This window comes from Mauremys mutica, chromosome 2 (genome assembly GCF_020497125.1).
Source record: "Mauremys mutica isolate MM-2020 ecotype Southern chromosome 2, ASM2049712v1, whole genome shotgun sequence".
Taxonomy (NCBI): Eukaryota; Metazoa; Chordata; order Testudines; family Geoemydidae; genus Mauremys; species Mauremys mutica.
The window spans coordinates 121,746,344-121,762,150 of record NC_059073.1 but is presented as its reverse complement, the minus strand read 5'-3'; the positions used below and the strand labels follow the sequence as shown (position 1 = coordinate 121,762,150).

General features: G+C 48.4%; 1 protein-coding gene across 1 annotated transcript; it reads left to right on the top strand.

The window, feature by feature from the left end:
* Window positions 1-1,789: 1,789 nt before the first annotated feature.
* Window positions 1,790-12,107, top strand: PSMG4 (proteasome assembly chaperone 4). The gene is made up of 3 exons (XM_045007742.1): window positions 1,790-2,094; window positions 6,558-6,633; window positions 10,863-12,107. The coding sequence occupies exons 1-3, from the start codon at window positions 1,882-1,884 to the stop codon at window positions 10,982-10,984; spliced, it is 411 nt and encodes a 136-aa protein (XP_044863677.1). The 5' UTR covers window positions 1,790-1,881; the 3' UTR covers window positions 10,985-12,107.
* Window positions 12,108-15,807: the final 3,700 nt, after the last annotated feature.

Below are 15,807 nucleotides of genomic sequence, written 5' to 3'. Positions count from 1 at the left end.
TGCCACTCTCCCACCAGCACGGCCTGTTCTGTCCTTCCAATATATTTTGTACCCTGGTATTATTTTGTCCCATTGATTATCCTCATTCCACCAAGTTTCTGTGATGCCTATTATATCAATATCCTCATTTAATATGAGACACTCTAGTTCACCCATCTTATTGTTTTAGACTTCTAGCATTGATATATAAGCACTTTAAAAAGTTGTCACTTTTTAGCTGTCTCCCTTTACATGATATAACTGAATGAGACTTTTTTTCATTTGACTGTTTCACATCAGATCCTACCTGTATTTTATCATCTTCCATACTCTCCTCTTTACTGGGACATAGAGAATCTCCATTTGTAGATCCTCCCCTAAGAGATGTCTCTGTCCAAACCACATGCTCCTCCGCACCTGTCGGCTTTCTCCCAGCCTATCAAATCCTACTTCTCCTGTACTGAAGCGAGTATGTAGTGATGACTACTTGATTATTTCCACAATCACACTTTCACAATTCTCCCTTGGATAAAAACAAAACACATCTTTGTTTTTCAATATTTCCTGTGTACATAGTAACTTTGTGTGTTCCAAGCCTAGAGTAGTGGACAGAACAATCTTTCTATAGAAGACAAGAGGTAACATTTTCAAACTAGGATACCTTGTTAGGCTCTTAAATCCATATGAAGGCTCCTGAATTAAAAAAACCCAACTGATTCTCAAAGGTGCAGAGCACCTACAATTGACTTAGAATACAGTTGTGGTGGTGTAGCAACTCTTTAAAGCAAGCCTGTAAACTCTCTAGGCCTCACTTTACCCATCTGTAAAGTGGATATAATGCTTACTATCCCTTGTAAAGGGCTTTGAGATCTACGGATAAAGAATGCTGTATATTTGCTGTTATCTGCAGGAGCATCCTGAAGGGATGACTCAATTTAGGCAATACAGGGCACCAGGCACACTACGAGATGGAGCCTTCAGTGGCCCGGACCCCGCTTGGAGTGGCTGTGAGGTCTTTTCTCCTCCCAACCTCTCATCTCAGGAGTGGCAATAGGAGCGTACTCCCACTCTGGAGCAGCAGGCATCTGTCTTCCGGGGGAGGGGGGGTGTGAGTTGGGCCACCGCATGCTTCTGACCACACACAAAATCCAATGATGGATAGAATTGATGGGGTTCTCCAGAGCAGTGGGTCTTGGAGTTAAACACCCCCAGCCCTATACCAATTAGATGCATGGGGCAGTTCATATTTTTGAGCTATTGCATCAGGTTTTCTGCTGACTCAGGCAGATAACAGCTGCATGGGTCACGTTTTCAAGTTTGGTCACTTCACAACCATGAAAAGAAAGCTGAGCTTGTGCCTCCAGGAGCAGGGGGCTGGGGCATGGCCCTAAGCCGTAGCTAGATCCTGCCTGAATGTGGTGGATGTGGTAGTAACAAGGCTTGAGCTGGGGACCACTGCCTTTAAATGGCCACCCCCTCCCTCCTATTGGTCAGGTACAATACGGGGACCCTCAGTCCCCTAAGCTCATCCGCAGCTCGGCCCAAAGCCCACGCCCTAAAGGAGAAGTGGGGGTTGCAGCAGAAGGCCCCCGGGGCAGGTATGGGCAGCCAGGTTTTAGCGGCCCTGGGCACCCCCAGCTCCACCCAACGCCAGCTCAGGGGGGCCGGGGGGGGCTGCGGGACAGGAGCTGGGGGGAAGGCTGAGAGCAGGAATAAGGCCTGGAGGGACGGGGCAGGTCGGGGGGAGGAGCCCAGCTATCACCCCCTGGAGCGGGGGGGAGGGACGGGTTTGGCCCCCTGCCCACCACCGCTGGGCGCGGCAAGCGAGACGCGGGCCGGGCCTGCGCTCGGGGATCGTTTGCTCTGGCCTGGCCGCGGCAGGCGAGGCCGGGCGGGCCACGGATGGAGCCGCAGCAGCTGCCGGAGGCGGCGGGATCCCCGCGCCACGCGCCGGCCGGAGCCGCCCCGGCCGGGATCTCCCTGCACGATTTCTGCGGGCGCGCGGGCGAGCAGCTCGTGCACTTCCACGCCATGCGGCTGCGGGACTCGCTCTTCCTCTGGGTGGGGGCGGAGCCCGCGCTCCGCAGCCTGGCCGTGGCCATGTGCAGCCCCCACGTGAGTGCCGGGCCCCCTCGGCTCGCTACACCAAGCTAGCGGCAGTGCCCCCCCACCGGCCTTCCTGTCCCCGCAGGACCGCCCCCGCCGCAGTGCTCCCCACTCACCGGCCTTCCCGCCCCCGCCCTCACCCCCCCCTCCCCCGTGCTCCCCACTCACCGGCCTTCCCGCCCCCGCCCTCACCCCCCCCCCCGTGCTCCCCACTCACCGGCCTTCCCGCCCCCGCCCTCCCCCCCCCCCCGTGCTCCCCACTCACCGGCCTTCCTGCCCCCGCCTCATCCTCCCCCCGTGCTCCCCACTCACCGGCCTTCCTGCCCCCACCCTCACCCGGGCTCCCCACTCACGGGGCTTCCTGCCCCCTCCCGCACCCCCCCCCGTGCTCCCCACTCACCGGCCTTCCTGCCCCCGCCCTCACCCCCCCCCCGTGCTCCCCACTCACCGGCCTTCCTGCCCCCACCCTCACCCCCCCCCCCCCGTGCTCCCCACTCACCGGCCTTCCTGCCCCCGCCTCATCCGCCCCCCCGTGCTCCCCCCTCACCGGCCTTCCTGCCCCCGCCCTCCCCCCCCCCCGTGCTCCCCACTCACTTGCCTTCCTGCCCCCGCCTCATCCTCCCCCCGTGCTCCCCACTCACCGGCCTTCCTGCCCCTGCCCTCACCCCCCCCCGTGCTCCCCACTCACCGGCCTTCCTGCCCCCGCCCTCATCCCCCCCCCGTGCTCCCCACTCACCGGCCTTCCCGCCCCCGCCCTCACCCCTCCTCCCCCGTGCTCCCCACTCACCGGCCTTCCTGCCCCCGCCCTCACCCCCCCTCCCCCGTGCTCCCCACTCACCGGCCTCCCCGCCCTCACCCCCCCCCCCGTGCTCCCCACTCACCGGCCTTCCCGCCCCCGCCCTCATCCCCCCCCCGTGCTCCCCACTCACCGGCCTTCCTGCCCCCACCCTCACCCCCCCTCCGTGCGCCCCACCCACCGGCCTTCCTGCCCCCGCCCTCATCCCCCCCCCCTGCTGCCCACCCACAGGCCCTCCCGCCCCCGCCTCATCCTCCCCCCCTGTGCTCCCCACTCACCGGCCTTCCTGCCCCCGCCTCATCCCCCCCCGCCGTGCTCCCCACTCACCGGCCGTCCCGCCCCCGCCCTCACCCCCCCCCCCGTGCTCCCCACTCACCGGCCTTTGCCCCCACCCTCACCCGGGCTCCCCACTCACCGCCTTCCTGCCCCCGCCCACAACCCCCCCCCCGTGCTCCCCACTCACCGGCCTTCCTGCCCCCGCCTCATCCACCCCCCGTGCTCCCCACTCACCGGCCTTCCTGCCCCCGCCCTCACCCCCCCCCGTGCTCCCCACTCACCGGCCTTCCTGCCCCCGCCTCATCCCCCCTCCCCCCGTGCTCCCCACTCACCGGCCTTCCTGCCCCCGCCCTCACCCCCCCCGTGCTCCCCACTCACCGGCCTTCCTGTCCCCGCCCTCACCCCCCCCCGTGCTCCCCACTCACCGGCCTTCCTGCCCCCACCCTCACCCCCCCCCCGTGCTCCCCACTCACCGGCCTTCCCGCCCCCGCCCTCACCCCCCCCGCCGGGGCGCAGAGCCCCTTCCCCGCGCCCCCTCCCCCCGGTGCTGGCAGGTGGCCGGCGGGCCCGATCCCACTAGGAGGATGTTCGCGAAGGGGGTTTTAGCGGCTGCCAGGTTTTAAACCCTCCTGTAAACAGGCTTGATCCGCTTTGGCATCGTATCTGTGAACGGGGCCTGGCCAGTCTAGGGGGTGGCCTACGATGGGGCGGGGTAATGTACTTCTAAAGCTGCCGACCCGGCTGGAGGTGCGAAGTTGCGCAGTGGGGGCTGGCTAGGCCCCGGAGGCACAGCGCGGGAAGGGGTCTGCCCATCCTGGTAGTAAATCCACCCCTCCAGAGGCAGCAACTAGGTCTGCAGAAGAATTCATCCAAGGATGATTGATGTAACTGTGTCTGCACTAGGGGTTAGGTGACCTAACTTGGTCACACAGTGTAGACACAACTAGGGCTGTAGCAAGAGCTGCTCCTCCCAGTGTTTAAACATTTCCCACCTAAAATAGCTATAGCATAGGCACTTACTACAGCAATAGAAGGGGTTCTTATGTGGCTGTATTAAATCTACCTTTCTGAGAGGCTGTACCTAGGCCTGCATGCCCAGTGCATTGTAATTAAGCCAAGCCAGCCTAACTTTAGATAACCCAGCCCTAAGTTTTAGGTGTAGACCAGGCCTGGGTAAAATTTTCAGAAGCACCTATTGAGGAGTTTAAATTCCATTACTTTCAATTAGACTTACTTTTAATAATAGGATGTAGGCTCCTATGTGATTAAATGCTTTTGAAAATGTTACCCACTATTTATTTTTCTAGTCTATATCCTACCCAAACATTTCTATTTGAACCCCTTTTCTGTCATTTATACCTTTGCTGAATTTCCCTCTCAAGAGTTGAAATTTTAGGATGAACAGTTGAGCAGCTTTTGAGAACTAGAAGAGTTTATGTAGGAGGGAGGGGGAATATTTCCTTTCATTGCAGCATTTTGTCAAATAGATGGAGGGTATAAGTATATAATTTGGCAGAGAAATGGGTAAAATTTGACAGAAGAGTGTCATCATGATACTTCCTTAGAGGATCTGGTCACACTACAGAAGTCAGTGGAAAGTCTCCCATTAAATTCAGTGGGTGTTGTATGAGAGCATTTTTCCTCTGTAGATCTCACAGTGCATTACACAAGAAAGTATTATCCCCATTTTATGGATGGGGAAAACGGAGGCACAGAATCAAAGAAATACAACAGCCCTACATCTCGCATCAGGCTAATGGGGAGAGCCAGGATTAGAATCCAGGTCTCCTGACTCCCATTTTATTGCTACTAGGCTGCAGGTATTTTGATACAAATTGGCTGGATGATTTGGCTCAGCGTAAGCCTTTGAAAATTGCATTTTGCTCATTTGTAGTAGATTTTGACAATTACAATATATGTGACAACAATTTGCCAATATTCCAACGGGGGACGTAGCAGGCTGTGCCTGCATGACAGTTTTGACAGTGTAGTAATTTTTTTTGAATGTATTCAAGATCTGTGCATTGAATGAGACAGGTCTGTGGAAGAGTACATCTTATTTACTGCATAGTAAGGAACCATACCTCTTTGATAAGGGAGTAAATGGGGATCGAGTTAATTGATTAATTCAAAAATATCTCCTACAGCCAGAGATGGGATACTAGATGAGGAGGGTTCTGAGTTACTACAGTGAATTTTTTCCCAGGTGGGTCTTGCCCGCATGCTCAGGCCATCTGGCCTTAAAGTCTATGGCTATGTGTTATTTGGATTGCGGTAGCCTCTAGAAGCTCCAGATATGCACCAAGACTCCATTGTGTTAGGACCCTTCATCACTTACTGCCAATATAGCACACTTTGAATGGGGCAGAACTGTGTAGGAAATTGCCTCATAGGGTATGTTCATACTGCAATTAAACAGCCTCACAGCCCGAGCCCCAGTTACCTGGCACAGGCCAGCTCTGGGTGTCTGATTGCAGTGTAGATATAGCCAGACCATGCACAGTGGTACACACACTTCAAAATGCATCCAGCGCATAAAGTTTTCTATAAGGCAGTGTTTGTTCAGCAACACAGGCTTCATAGGAGCCCATGCCTCAGTGAGGGCCCAGTTGTGTGCTCCTCAATAAATAATACTCAATTGTGTGAGTAATCTCAGTGAAACTACTTGTTTACTTCTCAGCATGAACAAGGGTTGCAGAATTGGATTCTGGTATGGGACAGGAGATTTAGAGGGTGTCTACTCAAGTATTTCCAGGTTATGGAATTTTTCTTTAAAAACTATGTAGGAAAAACTATATATGGTATTATTTGTGAAATAATATTGGTGTGTGTAATTAAAGACTATTTTAATGGATACGCTGCATAAAAAATTGTAGACACCAGGGAGATTTTCAAAAGTGCTTCCGGTATTTAGGAATACAAGTCAGAATAATTACAGATTCATTGTAAGTGCTCCTGGTGCTTTTGAAACTCCCCTCCACCATCTTTATATAATATATAGGACACTGTGACTGGGTTGTTTGGGTTTTTTTACATGTTGGAGTTCACCTTGACATGATAGCACACAGGTACTCAAATGATTGTAGGAAAGGTAAGTCTTTTCGTAGAATCATAGAGTATCAGGGCTGGAAGGGACCTCAGAAGGTCATCTAGTCCAACTCCCTGCTCAAAGCAGGACCAATCCCCAGACAGATTTTTGCCCCAGATGCCTAAATAGTGCCCTCAAGGATTGAACTCACAACCCCAGGTTTAGCAGGCCAATACTTAAACCACTTGGGGATTCCTTTTTTTTTTTTTATTAAACTAAAACAGAAAAAGTGATTATTGTTGTGACTTCTTATATGGAAAAATAGCTAATTTTAGTACAGAATAAACAACTGATTCTTTGCTTTCTTTTCAGGACTCCATTCCAGTGTCTACATCACTCCTGGGAGATGCCTCTGACACCACCTCAAATTCTCTAGCCCAGCGCCTAGGTATGGTTCAGAGATTTTTATAACACACTTTTGGGAATCCTCTTTAAATTCTTTGGTTGTTTTTGCTCTCACCTCGCATCTTTGGCAATGAAGCACCTTTGTTGTCACCACAAGTTATGTTGCCTGACTTCTCAATAAGAGGCATACGTTTGTCTCATGTAGCTATGAGCTTAAATATTGGCTGACCATGCTTGAAGCTTGCACTGTGTTAAAGCAAAGTATTAGTGTGAATCATTCTTGAGGAAAAGCTTTTATTCTAATGGCTTTAGATTCTTCATGCCCAACTTTTCACATTTCTACTGCTCACCTGCTTAAAGTTAGGCATGTGCTTAAATACCTTACTGAGTCAGTGCTACTGTTCTCTACAGCTATATATCTGCAGTAGAATCTAAGTTACAAACACCTCGGGAATGGAGGTTGTTCATAATCCTGAAATGTTCGTAACTCTGAACAAAACATTACGGTTGTTTTTTCAAAAGTTTACAACTGAACATTGTCTTAATACAGCTTTGAAACTTTACTATGCAGAAGAAAAATTATGCTTTTAACCCTCTTAATTTAAATGAAACAAGCACAGAAACAGTTTCCTTACCTTGCAAATCTTTTTTTTAAACTTTCCCTTAATTGTTTTAGTAGTTTAACAAAGTACTGTGTTCGTTTTTTCCCCCATCTCTGTTGTTCCCTGCTTGCGTACTTCCTGTTCCAAATGAGGTGTGTGGTTGACCAGTCAGTTTGTAACTGAGGTTCTACTTTACTACAGAGTTTGAAAGGCAGAAAGCACTTGGTTTCATTGCTGGTAATAGGAGTGTTATCCTAGGAATCTCCTGGCACTGCTGCTGAGGGACACTAGTGATAAATATAATGAGGGCTTTGCATTTCAGTAATCCCCATGCTTTGCTGAGTGATTAATATAGGACAGGAATAAACTTTCAAGGTAGGCCTCTCCCTATCCACTCCCTCCCCCCCAACACTTGCATATGCACTTTTAAATAGTCTTTTATTGCTTCAATACAAATTCTAATGCCTGTGAACTTAATGTGCATGTGCCAGCACTCTGCAGATGCAAACACTGATGCTTGCACAAATATGTGCAGAATTGTGCATGCATAAATAAAAGCTACCTTTACATCCTACAGCTCTCTTCAGCCAGAAGGATCCCAAAGCACTCTAGAAATTATTGGCCCAGATTGCAGATTTAAGGAAATGGACATACGCGCGCAGGAATCGCCTCACGCACCAGTGAAAAGAAGCCACCTCTGGGGTGGAATGGGGCATCTGTCTAATAGCTCAGAGCTGTGCTGTAGTCCAGAAAGTGAAACCCTTAACTGAATGCTCCCCTCTACCTCTGCTATAGACGAGAGCACAAGTAGTCACAACAGCAGTGGTACATCCATGAGCCAGGGAGCAGCAACTCTCCTTCGTGTTTGTGCCCTCTCCCAATCCTACAGGAGCTTTTCTTCAAGACTATTGCAATGTTGAGATTGTGAATAGGATGCTGTGGATCTCATTGCTGGTTAACCAGTATTTCCACTGTGTAGAAGGACTTGCTGTGCTCAGTACAGCTCAAGACCTAGTCATGCTGTCTAGGCTAAAGGAGAGCAGGTGGGATGTGTGGAATGACACCTGCTCTGTGTGGTTATGGATCAGCCAGGTGTAGAACTACTGCTCAGCTCCTCAAAGGTATTTAGGCACTGAACTCATTCATTTCAAGGGGAGTTAGGTACCTACCTACCTTTGAGGATCTGGGCTTATGTTTCACTAGCTTGAGTTGCACAAAACCTTCCAGTTCTTTGAAGTTGCAGATCTCACCCCTCTGAGGGGATGAGGAGGCAGAGTAACATGAGAGATCATTGTAGTATTTTGGGTACAACTTCCCCCTTCTCTTCTCATTTCAAGGGAATATAACGAGCAGGGAATATATCCAGCTGACTCTGCAGGGCAATTTAGATGGGGGAAGGATCTAACTGCCCTACTGGAGTTTCAACCAGGTCACGGGGGTTAACATCCCTACTCTTGTAAAAAGCGTCAAGGGACCAGTAGCATTCACAAGCGTTGGAAACTCCATTTCTGTTTCCTCCAGACGACTAAGGCCAGACATGGTGCAGAAGTAATTCAGAACTCAGTCTGTTGGTTAAAGTGGTGTGGCAATTAATTAGCTTTCAGTTTAGAATTAGTACTGCAGTTATTAAATGTGAGAATTTTTGAGCATTGATGATAAAATGAGCCTTTGTACCACAGGGGCCAATATCAAGGCAGAGATGCTTGTTTTTCAAGTTGTAGCATATTAGTGCAATGAGCCACATCCCATTAATGTTATTGTGTGAATTGTTAGAAGGAAAATGAATCAATTTCAGAAGCAGTTCATGGGGCTCCCTCTTCTCACTGAGCCAATAGGAAGTTGATCATTCTATTAGAATGGAAGATAAGTCAAATGACTTGATTGGTATAATAATGAAACTGCCTCAACATTTATTTTTAAAAGAGAAATTCTAAGAGTAGAGTCTCTCTGTCCTTGATTTTTCCAGCTGGCTGAGGTGGATTGAGATTTTTAGGAATTCCTGACAGTATCTTTATTTTAGATACGGAAGATGATCCTTGGAATATCTGAGTTGATACATAGAAGTTATTTGTTCCTGTACCATCTAAGTGAAAGAATGTATGAAAGGAAGATACCCGGCTGCCATCTTTGGAAATCTGCTGTGTACATTTCTTTCTCCCATTACCATTTCAAGCATTTTTCTTGCTGTTTCCCTTTTAGTTATGGCTGTGTGTTCAGGAAAGACTTTTGTACTAAGGTGATGATTCAGCAAAGCATTTAAGCTGGTACTTAAGTGCTTTGCTGACTTGGGCCCTATATACAAAAGGAGCATGGGACTGGTAGCTCAAAACAGCAGAGTTCTTTGCTGGGTCTCACACCATGACTAAGGCTCCTCACTTCCGAAAGGTATTACCTGACCTGACCTGTCTCTCGCTTATCTTGGGGTCAACATGGCTACAACAACACTGCAATTTATTTCAGTGACAGGAGCCTAAATACCTTACGGATCTCAGCCTATTGCTAGTTACCATTTTGGGCAACTCAACTTCTGAGGGCGGTGGGAATCCCGGGGGGGCTGTCAGGGGGCAGAGTTGTGGATAGGGGTCGGGGCACTCAGGGGATGGGGACAGGGAGCAGGGGGGGTGGAGGTCCTGGGAGCGGGCGGTCAGGGGACAAGGAGTGGGGGGGACGGGGAGTTGGCTGTTCTGAGGGGGGCAGTCAGGGGGCAGCAAGTGGGAGGCAGGGCCGGCTTTAGGCTGATTCACCCGATTCCCCTGAATTGGGTCCCGTGGGTACGGCATACCGGCAAGAGCTGGTGCACCAGTTTCCCCAGTGGCAATTTAAAGGTCCTGGGGCTCCCAGCAGGGCCTGGGGTAGGGTTGCGGGGCTCCTGCTGCTTCTACCACCCCGGCCCTTTAAATAGCCACTGGAGCCCAACCACTTCCCCAGAGCTCCCTCGGCTATTTAAAGGGCAGGGGAGCCAGAAGCAGGGGAGCCCTGAGCCCTTTAAATAGCCCCCGGAGCCTCCTGCTACCCCAGGGTTCTGGGAGCTATTAAAGGGCCTGGGGCTTCCCTGTTTCTACTGCCCCGGCCCTGTAAATAGCTGCAGGAGCTCTGGGGAAGCGGCGGGCTGCTGCTGCTACCCTGGTGCGGGAGGGGGCACTTACTGTACAGGGTGGGCTGTACCCACACCCCCCTGCCCGCAGCCAGCCCCTGCTGCACTCCCTGCCTGCACCAGCCCCGCACGCCCTGCCCTGCCCGCAGCCAGCCCCTGTCTCCAGCCAGCCCCCTATTTTTACATTTTTTTTTTAGTCATCCCTGCCGGTGCCCTGCTGGGAGGAGGCAGATGGGGGTGGGGGCCAGGCTGTTTGGGGAGGCACAGCCTTCCCTACGCAGCCCTCCATAGTTGTGCAACCCCCATGTGGCCCTCAGGCCAAAAAGTTTTCTCCCCCCGGCCCTAACCTAACTGACACATCTGCCACCCAGCACTCATCACTGACTGCTATCTGAGGGTTTTAGCCAACAAGCCAGACTGAGTAGGTATATAGTTTATACTACTACTTTAGAGGTGGTTCCTCCAGGTCAGTGCATTTGTATTGTGGTATGGGAAACTTGCCTCATTTCTCTCCATAAAATGTTTGATTACTACCAGCACTAATATTGGATGACTGTTCTTTGTTTTGTATTTTAGCCAGGAAGACTAAAAAACAGATCTTTGTCAGCTACAATCTTCAGAATACAGACAGCAGTTTCATATTACACATAGAGAACAGAATCAAGGAAGAAATGATGGCTTTTCCAGAGAAATTCTAACTTTGCAGCATTGTAAGCTACTTTGTTAAAGAAATAAACTGACTGGATTTCCATATTGACAGACAGAGTTAATATTTTGGCACTTTTTGGGTTTGTTTTACAAAATTGTTTGGACCAAACTTGAATAGAACTTAAAAAATGTATTTCTTCCAAACTTTGAGTTCCTCTGCTGTGTTAGAGATGGGCTGATGGCAGAGAAAGGGGTCTGTAGGATATGGGGAAGAATGTTGTGAGTTAGCAAGATATTGTAAACTTGTATATGCATGGAGCTTGACCTACCTGGAAATTGTAATCAGGGGATGTTCTCTGGATTTTGGTTGCACATGTAACATACTATGTATCCTAATTAGAGCAAGAGAAAATAAATCTCTTCTAGTGCTTATGTGAAAGCCTGGCATGCTGTTGTGAAAAACCAGCAAATTAAATAAAAGGAAGTACATTGACGTCACTTTCATGATGGGAGAATGGCAGGAATTTGTTCTTTCCAAAGGAGAAGGATTTTTCCACTGAAAAGGAAAAAAATGTTTGATCCTAAAGTGTGCTTTCTTACTCAGTATATATGCACTATGTAACCAGAGTCGTGTCTGCTGCCGTTAGTGATGTTTTCCTGTTAGTCGTGCAGGATTCTGTTCCATCTGTTACAACTCCTGCTGAAAATGCAGGTGCAGAAATGCACCTTCAGAGTCTAGGCGGAGTTGGTTGGACAGGTAGGAACAAAGGTCTCTCTCACATGTAAATTGAGCACATTTGATGAAGAAATCAGTTAGATGCAATAGCCATGGCCCACCACACTGCCACTTTTACACTCTTCAGAGTAGCACTTCACTTTAGAAGGGTATTAAACAGGGGAAAATACAGTGGGGTAGTTTGACATTAAGGGCACTGGAATAAGTAACTCTACCCAGGCATTTGTAAGGGACCAGGGGAAACCTGGTACCGGTAGAAATGAGTCTTTCTACCAGTGATTGCTTTTAATATGCTGAATGGACTGGAAATTAGGATTTTTTCCTCTTTCCCTTCACTGAGCCCTCTGTTATCTCTCAAACCTTAAATAACAGTTTCAGATCCTTAAGTGAAAGATGCCATATATGTGCAAGCTATTATTAAAAGGGAGTTTTCTGAAGTTGTGTATGAGAATCTTATCTAAAAAAGCCTGAGGGTTTAAGTTCTAGTAGCACAAAGGCAGAATTGTCTCATGATTAAACAGGGGGGCACTGAAGGTCAGGAGACACGAATTCTATTTTCATCCAACCCCTGACTTGCTCTGTGACAGGAAATTGCATAACCTGTTTCCCCATCTGTAAAGTAACAAACCTCATACTGGAGTGCATGAAAAGTCTCCACTATAAGTATAAAATATTATTAATGCTGCTATAATAGCTTACTGGAAACAAAGAAGCTGGCAGGCTCCACAAAAGCCATCTCAGACTAGTTTATTATGGCTTCATGGTCACTAGTTAAAAAGTAGATGTAGCAAATAATGCTTATTTAGAGAATACAACTTCAGCCTCTGGTTATATCTAGTCTCTGCTCTGCATTGTTTTGATAAATAAATTATAATACATAATATCTGTTGCCAGCCCCTGTTTCTACAATAAGAGTATAAAGGTAAAGACCAAGACCTCTGCTTTCACCTGGCCTCGGTTGAACCCAGGGAATTACAGACCAGTCATCTTAACTTCAGTATCTGGAAAGATAATGGAGCAAGTAATCAATCTGCAAACACCTAGAAGATAAGTAACAAATTATGTCAAACCAACCTAATAGCTTTCTCTGGCAAGGTAACAAGCCTTGTGGATAGGGGGAAGTGGTAGCTGTATAGCTTGATTTTAGTAACACTTTTGATACTCTCTCACATGACCTTTTCATAAACAAACTAGGGAAATACAGCCTAGATGGAGCTACTATAAGGTGGGTGCATAACTGCTTGGAAAACTAGTCCCAGAGAGTAGTTATGAGTGGCTCACAGTCTAGCTGGAAGGACATCTTGAGTGGGGTGGTCGGCTTCTGTTCAATATTTCATCAATGATTTAGATAATGGCAGAGAGAGTATACACTTACAAAGCTTGTGGACAATACCAAGTGCGTTGCAAGTGCTTTGGAGGATAGGATTAAAATTCAAAATGATCTGGACAAACTGGAGAAATGGCCTGAAGTAAAGAGGATGAAATTTAATGAGGACAAATGCAAAGTACTCCACTTAGAAAGGAACAATCAGTTGCACACATACAAATGACTGCCTAGGAAATGGATCTGGGGGTTACAGTGGATCACAAGCTAAATATGAGTCAACTATAACACTTGCGCAAAAAAACCAAAACCCCCATCATTCTGGGAGAAATAATTCTTCCACTCTACTTCATGCTGATAAGGCCTCAGCTGGAGTACTGTGTCCAATTCTGGGTGAAACATTTCAGGAAATATATGGACATATTGAAGAATTTCCAGAGGAGAGCAACGAAAATGATTAAAGATCTAGAAAACATGACCTCTGAGGAAAGATGGTAAAAAATTGGGTTTATTTAGTCTGGAGAAAAGACTATGGGGGATATAACAATTTCAAATACATAAAAGGTTGTTACAAGGAGGATGGTGATAAATTGTTCTCCTTAACCTCTGAGGATAGGGCAAGAAACAATGAGCTTAATTACAGCAAGGGAGGTTTAGGTTGGGCATTAGGAAAAACTTCCTAACTGTCAGGGTGGTTAAGCACTGGAACAAATTGCCTAGAGAGAGTGTGGAATCTCCATCATTGGAGGCTTTTACCAACAGCTTAGACAAACACCTGTCAATAGTTAGTACACCTCTACCCCGATATAACGCTGTCCTCAGGAGCCAAAAAATCTTACCGTGTTATAGGTGAAACCGCGTTACATCAAACTTGATTTGATCCACTGGAGTGCGCAGCCCCCCCCCGGAGCACTGCTTTACAGCATTATATCCAAAGTCGTGTTATATCGAGGTAGAGGTGTACTTAGTTCAGTCTTGAGTGCAGGGGACTGGACTAAACGACCACTTAAGTCCCTTCCCGTCCTACACTTCTTTGATTAACCAAAAGCTGTGTTAATTCAGAGCTAAGGTTGAGATTTTATGGACAATCTTGGAAACTGAGTTCAGATCAGCAGCCTTAACTCACCTGTTGTGTATGTATGCACTATGCTAGGTGGTCTCATTCCCTGGTCACCTTTCACCACCTGTTTCTCTAAGCAGTACATTTTAGACAGAACAGTTCAAACTCCAACTTCATCAAGCATTGTTTTGCTGGCCACACAGTGTGTGAATTCTGCTCAAGAGCATATACACTAATGGTTAAATTATGATAAATAGCCAGAGTTGGGAGTCCATATGATTTAACTAATTGTATTACAGTAGCACCACCTTGTGGCCCCAACTGAGTGTAGGACCCATGGCACCACACACACACACAAACACCCCCCCCCCCCCCGATCTTAAAATCTTTAATAGACAAGACAAAGGGTCAGAGAGATGAAATGACTTGCAAGATGTCAGACAGCAGGTCAGTGTCAGAGCCAGGAACAGAACCCGTATCTCCTGACTCCCAGTCCTGTGCCCTAACCACGGGCGTATACTGCCTCACACTGGCCTAGTATGGAGCCAGCCCTGCCCCAGGGGAGCTCAGAGAGATTGTCTCTCATGTGGTACTTTCCCTTCTTGGTGCGCCCTCCCCCTCCCCCCGGGTTCAGGTAGGAGCATGTATGCTGAAGCATCCCTTTGGATAGTGCAAGGTGCTCCCTGGCTAGTTGAGGAAGGTTGGACCACCCCACCCCACCCTTTCTCGAGCAATGTGTGGTTCTGCAGAGAGCTGTCCTTGTGTTCCTACAAGTGCAGAGACTGCGATTGTCCCTGGGTCTTGTGCAATATGCACAACAGATGTGGCAAGGCTCCTTTTTCTCTGATCCTATTGGGGGAAGGGATAAATATGGCCCTAATGCAGCATGATTCTACATGTAAACGGTGTCTCAGTTTCACTTAGCAGAACACTCATGACAATTTGGGTCATGGTGTCAACCTCACTTGCCTCAGGCAAGTGAGAAGGATGAGTTGCAGTTTTCCTTGCTGTTTCCTGGCAATAATATACAGAGGGAATCAGGCAATATAGGCATCGGAAAGCTAAATTAAATGTACTAAATCAGCTTTCCTGATTTGAAAGCAGCAGCTCCCAGCCTCTGTGAAATCAGGGTGAATGAATGCATACATCAATAGTATAGGTGACAATACAATCACCAATCAAGGTTCCCCAAGCCTCTTAGCATATGCCAGTGATACTAAAGCCAAAGCTGTCAAACTGTATATGGTCTTCATCTTCCTAAAACCAGCTGTCTCAGGTTTGACTAAGGCACTGGATGACATCTCGAGACACAGACACGCAGAGGCAGCTGGCCTGACCTCTGGGTTAGTAGCCAACTAAGGTAAACAATATTATTGCCTTGCTATTTTAGCCCAATTCAGTAGCAGTGGGGAGAACAACCTAGGTTGGCTCCTTTTGGATCAAGACTTGTCTAAAATTATGAAGGCAGAAAATGTTACTTACTACATACAGCTAGATCCCAGAAATAACCTATTGTAAAAGGATGCTTTGTCTATCCCCAACTCAAGTGAACACTGTTTGGCAATCTTCTTTTCAAGGTTCCTTCCACTTGGACTCTAGAACCCAGAAGAGATCAATTTTATTAGCAACAGTGAGATTACAGTAGTGCATAGAGGCACTGTGCAAAGAGATATTAAGAGACAGTCCTCTGTCCTGAAGAGCTTACAGTCTAAACCAGGGATATGCAACCTATGGCATGTGTGCCAATGGTGGC

What these genes read in the sequence shown, in the direction of transcription:
- PSMG4 (XM_045007742.1), top strand. Translation starts at nt 1,882, where the DNA reads ATGGAGCCGCAGCAGCTGCCGGAGGCGGCGGGATCCCCGCGCCACGCG. An exon ending in TGGCCATGTGCAGCCCCCAC is followed by an intron (nt 2,095 to 6,557) that starts GTGAGTGCCGGG and finishes CTTTCTTTTCAG; the next exon opens with GACTCCATTCCAGTGTCTAC. An exon ending in TTCTCTAGCCCAGCGCCTAG is followed by an intron (nt 6,634 to 10,862) that starts GTATGGTTCAGA and finishes TTTGTATTTTAG; the next exon opens with CCAGGAAGACTAAAAAACAG.